At 38.3% G+C, this 13,832-nt stretch overlaps 1 protein-coding gene across 11 annotated transcripts in view; it reads left to right on the top strand.

The window, feature by feature from the left end:
* MAP7 (microtubule associated protein 7) overlaps positions 1–13,832 on the top strand; it is a 124,880-nt gene that overhangs the window by 90,596 nt on the left and 20,452 nt on the right. For 5 of the 11 annotated variants that reach the window (XM_075145921.1, XM_075145919.1, XM_075145915.1 and 2 more), the window contains 4 exons: positions 1,778–1,888; positions 7,329–7,442; positions 10,838–10,962; positions 13,623–13,738. In XM_075145921.1, coding sequence (XP_075002022.1) covers positions 1,778–1,888; positions 7,329–7,442; positions 10,838–10,962; positions 13,623–13,738 — 466 coding nt within the window. Of the gene's footprint in view, positions 1–1,777; positions 1,889–7,328; positions 7,443–10,813; positions 10,963–13,622; positions 13,739–13,832 lie in introns of all 11 variants that reach the window. The other 6 variants (XM_075145923.1, XM_075145920.1, XM_075145918.1 and 3 more) reach the window with 2 other exon arrangements.

The following is a 13,832-nucleotide window of genomic DNA, read 5'->3' as shown; positions in this document are numbered from 1 at the left end:
GAGATCAAAATCCCCATCCCATTCCCACAAATATTGTTCTGACAAAGATCTGTGATACATGAAGCCCGAGTATCCTGTCTCCAGTACTGATTTGCACACAGCACTCTTCAATATACCCCATAGATCAATGCGGGATAATCTTGCTAGCCTACAGAGGTCTTGTTCTTAGCTATAACATTTAGATTTTTCCTTTTAAAACCAATTTCTGAGTTTTATCCTCCTTCCAGTACCCAGTTTGCTGATTTTATACTCTCACTGAGTGATTCTAACATTAGAAAAAGTGAGCAAATAATCACATGGGGTGGGGGAGAACCTTTCTTTGCCCCAACCAGTTATGGTGAATCCTATATAGTTCATAGATTTGGGGAGAGTGAAAGTATTTTTCATGCATTGTATTTCTATAAAAATTTTTTTGTACACAGTGAGTGTACTTTAATCCACTAGGTCAGAACAGGTAAATACAATGTTGATGTACTTGTCATAAATAAACAATTGCAGATACTATTTCAGCAACATCCTCCTTAATGTTGTCAGTGTCCTGAGTTTGTATCTGCTTCCAAAACAGCATGTGGACGTGTTTTTGCACACACAGAATATGAATCAGCAGAGCATTTAGGTGTATGCTCAAGCCTTATTGCATTTCGGCATGGTTGAATGCTTTGCTGAGTAGTACTGAGGTTCAGTACATGCGAAAATGTAAGCAAAAGCAGAATTGACTCTCACAGCATCTTCTGAATGTCAGATTTCCAAATGGAAATTTTCAATGGAGGACATGTAGTTGATGTGCATAGCTTGCTTTTTTTTTTTGAGAGAGAGAACAGAAAGCATACAGCTGGCCTGTTCAGCTCCTTCCTCCTCTTCTGCCAGTGCTAGCAACCTTCACGTAACACACGCACATGCACAAAGTGTGTGCAATCTGTATTCTTGAAATAACCATCACCCCCTCAGTAGGGTGCAGATGCTGACTCTGCAGCAGTTGCGCAGGCAAATGATATAATACTGCTCTAAAATGTATAGAACCTAAAAGCAAAAAAAACCCCTTTAGTGTTATATACCAAACGTGCATTACAAGTAGTCTCTAGCCTTCCACAGAGACTCATTTTCTTTATCTGCTAAGCTGTGTGCTGTTTTGGATTGACTAACTACAACTTCATTTACAGTGGGTAGGAAATGACTCTGTGGTGGGAAGTTCAGCGCTTACACATAACTACAGGATTTTTAACTAAATCTTTAAATTCCTTTTGTGCTTACCCTTGCTTCCCTTGTGCACTAGTCTTCCCTTAATCTTTCAGCATTGTATTGTCATGATACTGACCTTCTGCCTAGTAACAATGCCCTGTCAAATATCACCTTTTATTCAGGTGCTAAGGGTTTTTTTTATGAATAACCTCACATTTCCAAGCATGTTAGAAAGCTTCAGGGAAGGACCGTTGTAAGTCATGAGCAAGGTTTTTCTGAGAATATTGAAAGGAATGAGGAAATATCATCTTGTCTACTAGTATCCACTTCAAATCCTCCATTAAGTCCTTGGATTGCAACCTGATTAAATGATAATCAATGTACAGAATATTTCAGATATTTGAAACTTAAATTAAATGGTTTTGTGCCCAGTCTTTGAGTCACCAGTACAATGTCTGCTGAGAAGTCCATTCTATTTTGAAAGTTCTTGTGGTAGAGCAGGAGTGACCTAGTCATGTTTTCCTCCTCCCACTAGTGAGCTAGGAACTTGCACTACTGCATGTGGGCTGTCAATTAGCATTATCTCCATTTATTTTAGATCCAGACAGGCGGTCTGTTTCAACAATGAACCTTTCGAAACATGTTGATCCAGTCATTAACAAGCGGCTCTCCTCCTCATCTGCAACATTACTAAATTCTCCAGACAGAGGTACAGTTTCAAAGATTAAAAAAAAAAAGGAAAAGCAAGAAAGAATGTCCTATATTGATGTATTACTTTGCACATAAAACAAGCTTCTGAAGTCATTTTTTGTACTTCATCTAAGTGGGAGTGAAAAGACTTCAAATGTGAAAAGTAAATGGTTGAACATTTTTTCCTGTGAGAAGAAATATATATTTCTTGTTTTTTTTAAAAACAAGAGAACTTATCTAAACAATCTTACTTTAGCAAATGATAAAAGCAGTGCTTCTGTCAGGTTTTTAGTAAATGAGGTACAACTATTGAAAGAATACATCGCTCCATAGTGCATGCAATCATGTGTGACCTTTTATTTGCATTAGGCCATTTTGTCATTATTTTGTTTTCCTTTTTTCTTTGGTAGTAGTTCTTGAATATCTAAGAACATGTTGCATGAAGCTTTCAAGTAATTATTTTATTACCATTTCTGGTTATTTTTATTGAACAGGTATGGGTGTTTTTCATATGATCTGTTTATTAACTTTTTGTGTCAGTTATTCTTCAAATATTGCTTTACTTCAGTGTATGTTTTTGATGTTTACAACTCTGCACAAATGATAAACAATTAAGCTTTTAAAAATTAATGCAGCTGAATTGTTGCCTCTGTTCTGAGGATTTATGAGATTGAAACATTGAGCTTAAAAGAGTTTTATAAAAGAATGTCTTTTGTATAACTTATGCAAAGAGCTTTACAGAAAAGTACTTGGAAGGGATTTTTTACCCTCTGCTGAGAATGAGAAGTTCTGTCCCATTTCAATCCAGATAAATGCATGTTTTCAAAAACAATTTTTAGAATGGAACTTTGGTTGTGTTGCAAAACCGATTGGTAGATGTCGTTATTTGTGTGTCTTAACGAAGTGCCATGTTCTATGTGCGTGCTTGTACGTGTGTATCTGGTTGATTTGATAAGTCACGTTAATCCTAGTGGGCTAACCTAGTTGTAGAGTCTGGTAACTTGCAAAAAATACAGCATTATATTAGGTAATAATTTATTCCAAAACTCCAGTAATTTTTTGTTCTAAATGTTGAAATTCAGTTAGTTTTAATTTTATTAGCTTTTCAGGTGTGTATATATTTTTCCAGGTGGCTGCTGTTCTTTGCCAGGGGATGCTTCTTTGAGGAAGGGTGTTGTGGGGGCAAGGGGGGAAACAGCAGCAGGCATTAAATATGAAAGATAGTCTCTTATGGACTGTAACTCATTGTGTGATAGTTTCTGCCACCCATTTTAAATTCAGAAGTTAGACTGAATAATAGGCAGTCTAGTGGTGGAGAAAGGGAAGGAATATAGAAGTGATGGCCGTATGTCAGAAACTTTAAATGTTGAGATATCCTTTGCTTGGCATTTTCATTAAAACAGCACAGAACTCTTCAGAAGTCTCCTATGTGTTTTGCAGACTCCAAGACAGAAAGCAAATCCAAATGCTATAAATGCCCTCTTTCTTGTGCAAAGTCATATACCTAAATCTAATTGAGCGTGTATCTGGAGAAGGGCTGCTCAGCTCTCCAGTAGCCTCAACATCTTAAGGCAAATGTTTAAAGGAAGGCTCTAACTGCCTGCTCCCCATTTCACCTTCCAGAGGGCACCAAATCACACTTTGTCTGTAATGCATACTCCTACCTGCAAAACAGCAAGCTGGAGATGAAGATGATAAGCTTACCCTAAGTGGCTTATAGCTGTCATCAAGAATATGTCTTCTGTTAAGCAGCACCTTTTTACCAATTGAAGGACAGGATTTTTTTTTTATTTGGCCCAGCAAAAGACAAAAGTTTTCATTAACTAATTGCCTAAAAGACTGGTTAATTCAAGTATAGTATTGCTATATAGCTCTTTATAACAATTTTACAATCGGGCCGCTAGAACAGGCTTCTCATTATGCTTTTCTGTTAGTGATACAGGTCTGAGTAGTTGAAACTGTAACAAAACATGAACACATATTCAAGTGGAGAAAGCTGCTGTTGACCAATAAATTTTGGTAATTGTGCTCTTTAAGGAAAGCTTAGCAAATGGATAATACTTTAGGTAAGGTATGAGTTACACACTTCCTTAGTTTGGAAAAGCAAAACTTGCACCACAGCTGTGTCCCTCCTCCTCTCTGCAGTGCTCTTACTTTCAAACAGATCTCAAACAGGTCTCAATCACTGCGTCCGCTTTGTCTGCCCCTTTATAGAAGAAATTCAGGGGCTCCAGTATTGTCTCCTATTGAAAGAGAATCTAAGCATAGAGTAGTTTTTCCCCATCTACTGCTCAGCATGTTTGTGGCTCTATATGAGCAAACACCACTGTTATCAGTGAGTCTCCTTCATGGTGCTCATCAGGAGACCTGTTAAATCTCTGCCTCCCATCTGTTCCTAGAACTAATCAGATGCTGCTGTTTGCTTACTTGCTATTTATTCTGCTGCTGCTAAGACAACTTTCCAGTGTTCAGTTTGTATATCCTGAAGACAAATACAGATGATTGTAATCAATTCACTGTTGCCAGCTCCCTGGGACTTTGTGTGCTTTTCAGTTACAAGTTAGGCTATAAAGATCTTTAACCTATTTAAACTAACCTGCTTGTAGCTGGGGGTAGGGGTACTTGCACCAGCAACCCTATCACAAATGTGCTTCCTGTGTGGAAACAAGGAGCAAACAGCACTAAGAGTGATAGCCTAACACAGCATGAGAACAAAAAAATATTGTTTCCCCTTGTCTGTCAGATGGTTTGAAGGACTAAACCTTGAAAACATCACCCTAAGGCGTTAAAAACAAAAAGAGCAAGAACTCCCCCCGACCTTACTGTTTTAAAGTCAATCTTACTATTTTTGTGATGGTCTTTGTTTTGTATTTAATTTGCTTCAATGTAAATTGGACACCAAAGTTAAGTTGTTCAACGCATTCAGGTGTTAATACTCTTGTACTTGGAACTCAGTGGGCAAAAGTTTATTTGGCTGTTCTAGGTTAATGGTGATGCTAATGACTGTTAGACTATGTATTGCAAGTGTCAAATATGATGCTTTCAGGGAGCTGTGTGTTTGGAAAATTCTGTGTGTGATGACCTTGATCCACAAAGCCAAGGTGTATTTAAATGAACTCTGATCTAAACCCATTTTAGAGATTTAGGAAGGCTTCACTCCAAGCTCCTGGCAAAAACTATTTTGACACCTCTGAATCATGTCTGTTGCTTATATGGAGAAGAGTTTTTGCTGGTCTTTCTTATCTCGCTGTTGATGCGTTATCAGCTACTTCACTACCAAACACTGCCTCGGTGCTGTTGGATGCTGTGGGCGCACGATTGCTTCCAATAGGTGGTGTGGATATAAGTTCCCCTGTGTTAGGGGCAAAGAGAAAAGAGAAGTAAACTATACTCACCTTTACAGCAAATGACATGGGATAGGTGAGACACGGCAAATTAGTGTTTTAAGTCATCAGTCCTCTTGAGACTATTTCATTTCTGGGGCCTAACATGTAAGGTGTGTATGGCTGGCCCACAGGGCCATATTACATTGTGACATTTACTTATCAGCTGTTTGCAGCTGTACAGATGAATGCCAAGAAATTGATAGTATACGTAGTACTGATTTATTGGCCTAAAATTTCAGGGATTGCTTTCTGAAGTTGTACGATCTTTGTGTTAAATAACGGTAGAAGAGTTTCTCCAGACTCATCCATACTCATGCCTGTGAGCCTCACCTAGTAAAGCCAGAGACCAGAAAAAAGTATCTGCTGTCTTGCAACAGTAGCTTTAAATAGTGATCATACTGAGCATGGTGCCTGGAGAAGGAAGCAAGCAAAGATTTTACTATTATTGCATCCAATTTAATGGTGGTTCTGTGATTTTTCTTCATTGTTAAATTACAAGCTTGATGATAATGTGTGTGCTGTAATGAAGGTCTCTGTAGGGTATTTTGTGTCTATGTATAATCTGTACCAATGCAAAATGGAATCATTAATCACAAAGAGATCTGGCAGTAGTACATTGTGTAAGGACGCTTATCCAGAGAGCCTGCTGTGTTTGAGTCTCCTATATTTCTATAGTTATGCCCCTTATTGAGTTAGCAGAATTTAGGGGACCAATTTGAGAAGTGAAAAACAGTACTGAGGGCAGATTAGGCAATTATATTTTCATCAGATGAGACTGAGATTGGCCCCTTTTCATGGGGCTCAGCATGGAGTAGATTAAAGACAGATTCAGAGTTTATGGCTATTAAGAGTGATGGATCTCTACCTTTTAAAATGCAAATTAATCCTAAGTTTATTACAGCCAATCACTTCAATGAATGTTTTAGAGACTGAGCCTCATAAATTCAAGCTGCAGTTTTGTTGCCGTAAACACCAAAATAAGGCCAATGAATGCTGAGATGCAAGAATACCTGAGTTCACTTGCAACATCAAGATTATTGCTATGGTCTAAGCTTATTACAATGAACTACTATGGCAACTAGTTGAATGTTTTATTTTGTGATGCTCATTATAATACAATTTCTTGCATCAGATTATCAAAGAAACATCTAGTTCATTATAAAAAAATAACTTATAGGGCTCTTTTGGTTCCTACTTCACCATGATCAATGTTTAAATAGTATTTAAAAAAAAAAAGGAAAGAAATTTTACAAGGTAAAAGGAATACAAGCTAAGTTTGGATTAAGCAATATTGGGAAAAGCAAGGCAAGGAAGTGATTGCAGCCAGGTCAATGTGTAGTGTGTGTGTCAAAACAGACTAACAGTGCAAAAAGTTGGCTCTTGTTACTGTTCTAAATTGAAGATTATCATTAGCAGGATTTTTTGACAGAGAATTAATTATCAAATGTACTTACTGTATTCTGTGGCTTCATGTATTACTGAGACAACTGTAGCTGCTGAGCTTGGTATCCGCAGTTGAGGCGCATTGTAGCCTTTTGCGATGCTTTGACAAAACCTCTTGCTTTGACGCAATTCTCTGTATAGTAGTAAGCAACCTTTGCTTTTTTCTAGCTAGGCTGGCAGACTCTGGAAGGTATTTTAGTAATTCTTCTTTTTTGTAACTAGAAGACTACATACCTTATGTGTAGAAAGAGCCTGGGACACAAACATCTCTGTCAAAGTCGATATTTAGGAGTGGCAACTGCTGTCCTAGTACAGAAGTTATCCTATCATTCCTGATAGGGAATGTGGCATATGTGCAAAATACCAGTCTTAATTTGATAACAATGTGCCATAATGCCACAGGCAGTAACACAAATTGGATGTTCAGATATATGTGTTCCTATAGGAATTCCTCTACTAAAATGGAGTAAAACGCAAAACACTGAATGATTGTATGCTTTTGATCTCTGAAGGATAGTGTCAAGATTTTCATGGTATGTAGTCGTGAGGAGATATTACTAATACTGCTGCAACATGTAGTTATTTGTGAAGTGTTTGATCTAACATCTTGCTTGTATGGTGCACATTCAGCTCGTCGTCTACAGCTCAGTCCATGGGAGAGCAGCATCGTTAGCAGGCTTCTGACGCCCACTCACTCATTCCTGGCCCGAAGTAAAAGCACGGCTGCATTGTCTGGAGATGCAGGTAAACCTTTAAGAACAGAAGCTTCATGTCTCAGCCACTTATTTTTCCAGATTCCCTGTGGGATGATCTAATTATGAGTGTACGGTAGCATCCCAGAATGAGCTTGAATGTCCATAATTACATTGCGTGACAGCATGAAAGCTTGTTTGTACACTTGTTTACTATGCCTCTTTCTCTTTCTCTTACTACCTCTTTCTTAATTTCTTTTGCCTCGTCATCAATGCAATAAATGAATACAACACACACAAGGCAACATCATCTTGCTGTCCGTGACTGTTTAAGGAAATGCCCACAATGCTGTAAGGAGCTGATTCAGCACACCCACTGCTAAGGCTGTGAGCTGCTTGCTGCAAAAAGTAGTTTCACTCTGGACCAGGGCACTTCCCACATGGAACACGTTAGACTTGCAGAGAGATAGGCCCTGGCTGCAGTGGATTTAATAGCACATGAAGTTAAACATGCAGGTTTAGTGAGGTTACAATAATTGTAAAGTTCTCTGCCAACCCTGGAACAGCTCTCTGATGTACTACTGAAAATTAACATGCAGAAACCTGAAAATATTGCTAGGTGGTAACTTAAAGCCCAGGCAAAACTGTGTTCCAAAGACAACTAGGCCATACTTGCTTATCACCTGTTTTAGGCAGGTGACAGCTGCCTCTTCTTTTATCATAGGATGTTTTATAATCGTGCACTGGGGACTTTACCATTAAAATAGTATGTTGCTGCACATGCTGAATGTTTAAGTGTAGGCAGTTCTTTCCTATCTGATACGGACAGGATTTTTATTCTAATTAAAGGATGTAGAAGGTAAGAAGGAATAGAGATCTGCTAAGATTACTTTTAAAGAAGCTTTCACTTAAGAACTCTTATAACTAATTAGGCTGCAGTACATTTCCACAAGGGTAGCGCTGTAGGAGCAAAAAAGGTGGATGATATTCTGCAAACAGTGGAATTAACAAGTACAAAATTCCTTTTCACTCTTCACAAACAGCAGCTTGTAAAATGAATACTTAATGTCATCTACCAAGCAGGATATTGGAAATCAGCTCTTCATTAGGGAATAGTTGAGAAAGCAGTGACTTAATTTTTTAAGTGGTTACTTTACTGGAGCAAGCATGAAGATTTTTTTTGTGACTGCTATTGTTTGTGCTGTGCCATAAGCTCTAAACTGAGTGGAATGTTGAGAAAGATTGCAAATAGCAGGAATGACTGATTTGTCAGTCATCAGTCTGAGGTAATTCCACTGAAATGCCTTCCCTATGCTAACTGGAACTGTACCACCCAGAAGAATAATCCATCTGCTCATTGTTTTCCAGGTATTATTTTCTAGGAGCAATAACTGCAGTCCCTTCATGCAGGACACTTCCTGGAGATTAATGATCAGGTGGTGATAATGGCTCACAGCTGTGCTCTGAGCACTCAGCTCATCCCAGCCTGTCATTATTCCCTAGAAAATTACCCTGCCCTTTGGCTGTGAAGATAAATTACAATGCAAAAAATCAAAATCAAATTAAATATGGATTCATGTCCTTAAATTTAAAGTGAGCTATTAGGGACATCCAGCATAAGAGTATGTCTGGATCTTTTTAAATAACCCTCCAAAACCAAAATGTGGTTTTAAATAATTCTCCAAAAGCTGCTCTGAATAGATGTAATCCTGTTGGTACAGGATTCACTGGAATTGCTTCCTAAAGCATTGTTTGGCAACATCGCAAATGAAAATTAACTGCTTGTCTTTTAATACTTATGATGTCATCCTTGGTGGTAATTTCAGATAATCAGTGTGCGGCAAGAGAATGGATTCACAGAGGGTGGGAACGACATATATTATAAACTGTTTAAAACGTACATTGTGCCACTGCTTCCTATCTGGTTTAGATACACTCAACCAAAAAAAAAAAAACCCACAAACAAAAGCCCCTGTTTTCTTGTTTCTTGATTTTTTTTTTTTTTAAGTCAGTCATAATACCTCATTAAACATAAATCTCTGTAAATGATAAGGCAAGCATGAGTGCTCTTGCTGTGACACTTACATGAGACTCTCTTTATTCATAATGTTAATCTCTCAGTGCAGGAGAATTTGCAGTGTTGGTACTGTTAAGTCTATGAGCTCTTCCTCTAACAGCAGCTGTAATGTTGTAAGACTGGAAGGATTAACTGTATGTAGAACTGCATTCTTTCAAGTGTGCTCAGAAAGGGACCTACAGGCAAAAAATGTTGGGTTTTTTTACCGAGGAAACTGAGGATGTAATTCTCTTTTCCTTAAAAAAAAAAAAAAAAGGCATAGGGAAGATACCATATAGAAGCTCTACTTTTCCTTCAAGTAACATGCTGAATATAATTATGCTAAGACTCTATTAAATGACCAGGAAAGACAAAGAGGAGCAGACAAATAAAACGCTGCAGTAATAACAGTTTTTCCCAGTCATCTTCAGTTAAATCGGGAGAAAGTCCAAGAATACTTTGCTGCAAAAAGTTCCCCATTATATATTTTGCAGTGTTACAATTCTCTTTGAATATGTAATCAGAACACTGTATACTTGATAACCTGCCATTGGCAGGAGATCTGGTAATAGTCTTTGTCCTTGTGCAAACCAAGGAAAACTTCTGGTTACTCGTTCAAATATTAATTTCCAAGTTCATTTGTTGCTTTTAGCCTGCTTTTTGTAATGTGTAAAATAGTTCGCTGTCGAGAATGTATTTGATTCAGTTGTTATTCTAGCATTATCAAGAAATATGAAAAGTTCTTAGGTGGCTGGGCTTCGAATATTCCTAAAAGAGGGATTTTTAAAAACATGTCACTTGCTAAAAATTGTAGGCAGCAATTTCATCCATTTCCTAGAGGAAATGTGTTGTTAATGTTTTGATCTTTGTGTGTATGTCTCCTTTTATTTTCCTCCACTTCCAAGACCAATTAATAGGCATTCTGATTTTTAGTTTGATTGTTTTCTATTCCGAATGTAATTGAAACTTACGTCAATGCATATACTAAGCTAGTCAGTCAGACCAGTCATTGCGTCCACTGCTTTTTCAGAACCACCAGTTGTATAAAAACTTAACAGAAAAACATTGTTACTTTCTACTACCCAGTTATTTGGCATACTTCTTAATTTATTTAAAAGAAATTATTAGTTTACAAGTGGAAAAGTACATGAGTGCCTATTGAATTGTATCATTACTATATGTGTGACCAAGCTAGTGTATTACATGATGGTTCTGACTTGAGAATTAGTCATTCGTCTATGTATTAATACCTTCTTTCTTTTCTGTCTTTCTCGGTTGTTTCTGTTCCTGCTGGCTTTCCTCTGTCAATTCTCCAATGCTGCTCTATAACTAAAATTAATAAATAACAAAACCAACCAACACCGTAGTTATCCCCATTTGTCCCCGTTCAGCATCTTGCAGCCCCATCAGTCCTCTGTCCTACAAGACCATGAACTGTAGGAATCCAGGAGACCGAGCAAAACTGTATGCCTCTACTGATGCTGTTGGACGTAGGAGAACAACACATCTTGCAGGGGTAAGCGTGCCAGTTGTACGTAAGCTAGTGTCTTGTGCCATGACCACCTGATTGCGCTGCTTGTTAGAACAGGAATAGTTGCAAGGATACTTGACTAAAGCTGATCCTCCCTTCTGCACTGTCTCCACCCCCTCCAATTTGTTTCATAGTTGGCTGGATTTTAACTGCAATATACTACGTTATGTAGTGACGTAGCCTGATGATGCACCAAAGAATCCGTGTGGAAAAACACCCATGTTTGCAAAGTGGCTGCCTTGGCTTCTCACGAGGCACAGAGGCAGGCAGAGCGTGTGCCCTTTTCTCAAGTGGATTCTTTGCTGCCTTTTAAGGCCCAAGCTGGTGTTGCAGCTTTTCCCTCAGTAGGGAATCTTTTTTCTCAACAACCTGTTTTCACAAAGCCTGTAGAACTTCATATCTTCTAAGGCCTGTAGCAAATTCAGCTGAGTGCCTGGGATAAAGACGGGGGAAGGCATGCACTCACACATGTCCCTATACATAAGCACACAGAGCACTGTCACTTCAGCTTTGCTTTCTTAGAAGACCAGGCTAGTAAACTTTTCCTTGTTGAGAAGGAAGAGGTTGTTTTAGGAGCATGGTTTGTAAGCGAGGCTTCCCACAGGTCACCTGCTCATTCTGAATGATTTGGTAGCAGTACTGTGACTGGTCTGAGCTTTCAGGGAAAATCATAACAGTGTGATACAGGCAGACTGAATTCATGTTGACTGCACTCCAAGCCAACGGGATGCAGTCAGCTCCAGTTCAGATATCATTTGCTGAACCTGAGCAGTTATATTTTTCCTGGTGCTCTACAGCCTGAGTTTGTTCAGAGTGTGAGAAGAGTGACATTATCTCTGCAAATGATTGTGTAAGGGGTGCTTGCATTTTGATTTGGCCTGATGGGCAAAATATCAAGAGGCAGTGCTGCTGTTGACATCCTTTTTGGAAACAGTGTTAATGAAAGTCACATGAATCATAGCCAGTACTTAATCTTTCCAGCAGTTGGTCGTAAACTGACGTTTAAGTTAAGGCACAGCATTGGGATGTATCTGTAGAGAAATCTGATAGTGTGTGCATAGTGCCTTGCAATCTCCACGGCTATCAGTTTAGCAGCTCCTGGGTCTTTCTCATTGTGAGTATTTTGGGTTTTGGTTTTGGGTTTTTTTGTTGTTGTGTTTTGTTTTGTTTTTTTCTAATTCAAAAGAAGACAGGTTGATACATTTTGGTGGAGGAGACAATATAAAAATGTTGTTAATACAAAATGACTGAGGTAAGCACTGTACGGTGTGGAGAATCTAATTCTGTAAACTTTTGTAGGAATTCAGTTTTTTACTGATACTAAGAAAAATTTTCTGATGCTCTGTTTTCAGACTAATGAAGTAGATACAGTATGGAGAATTATTGCTAGGAGCCAAAATTCTTCTTCATTGTAATGCATTTATTCTAGCTGTGTATGCTTTGATAACTCAGGTGATTATCATATTAATCAGTAGATATCTAGTAAATTATACTGCCAAAGAGCTGGCTAATTACTCTTGAGTAATGACTTCAGGATCGAGACCATCTATTGCTAATATTAAGTTATGTAATTTTAACCATAATGACCCAAAAAACCCTTCTTGGATTTATGAAGATAAACCAAGGGTTTATGTGCTCATGAAGTTGTTTTCAATTTTTATTTTCCAGTTGTTAACCTGGTTTTCAGTTCAGGAGATGAGCATTGCAGAGCTCTCAGCTAGAGAGGTTCTAAAACAGCATGGTACACATGCTGCAGGGGTGGTGCTTAAGCCCCAGCCAAGGTGGTGAGTAGCAGCCCATCTGCATCATGTTGGCTGAGTGGCAGCTCAGTATACTCTCCAGTATTCCCATTCTTCATACTCCTAGAGTCTGAGATCATCATTCCAAAAACATGAAGTTTTTCATCTGTAGCTAAATGGAGGAAGTATATATAGATGCCTAAATTCTGATATATTCCTTTAAATCAATAGTTCTATTAATACAAACAAGAGCTATAACAGAAATATTTTAAAAAATAAAATCCTGAGATGAGAAAGAAAAAGAGGAACTCACTACCATGTGTAAGAATCAATGGCAAAAAAGTATGTGCTGTGGAATCATCCAAAAAAAGAAGAATAGGATAACTGTTATACCACATTTGAGGGCTTTGAGGGCATCTGTGGTGTTCACATATAAGCATGAAAGCAAAAAGTTTGTGCTATATAGGGACTGTGACTAAGTGTGAGCCTAGAGGAGTGGGGGGGCAAGGCGGGGGAGTGTTTTGCTCTTTCTTCAAATGAAATCTAGGATTTATGGGGAGTAGTGGAAGGTACTATGTGGCAATACAATCAGCAAAGATCAAACCTTAAAAGGTAATTTTTTTGCCTGTGTAAAAATAAGCCTCTGCAAATTAGCCCGTTATGTCTTAAGACAGTAGAGAGCATGATTAAAAAGGATTCTTGTTGGCAAATGCGTATTTACTGACAAAGATGGTGGCAGATTACAGGAGCTATATTAATGAACTTGTTTAACAGGCTGTAGAAACTACTGACTCAGCACTGGTTTTTCTCAGCCTCCCAACCCCTCATCCTTAACTGAGCTTGCTTTGCTTTCTTTAGCCGTGTGAACTCTGGCTTGACTTTGTCTTTTTGTTTGCTGAACTATAGACTGACAAAAAAGAAAAGGAGAGAGACCATTTGTCATCCAGCTTCTCAGCCAGCTTTAAAGGAGGTCATTTTTCTTCCAACCCCAAAGCTAGATCACCAGCTCCCTCTCCAGTTTGGTAAGCCAAGTACACGCTTAGGTGGAGGTTGAGCTATAGGCAGCTCTGATTGTTCTATTAATTAAATGTGAAGCAGTGCAAACTTATTTGGTGA

Source organism: Calonectris borealis, chromosome 3 (assembly GCF_964195595.1).
Source record: "Calonectris borealis chromosome 3, bCalBor7.hap1.2, whole genome shotgun sequence".
In the NCBI taxonomy this organism is placed as follows: Eukaryota; Metazoa; Chordata; class Aves; order Procellariiformes; family Procellariidae; genus Calonectris; species Calonectris borealis.
Note: the sequence above shows the minus strand (reverse complement) of the source record. Positions and strands in the feature narration are given on the sequence as shown.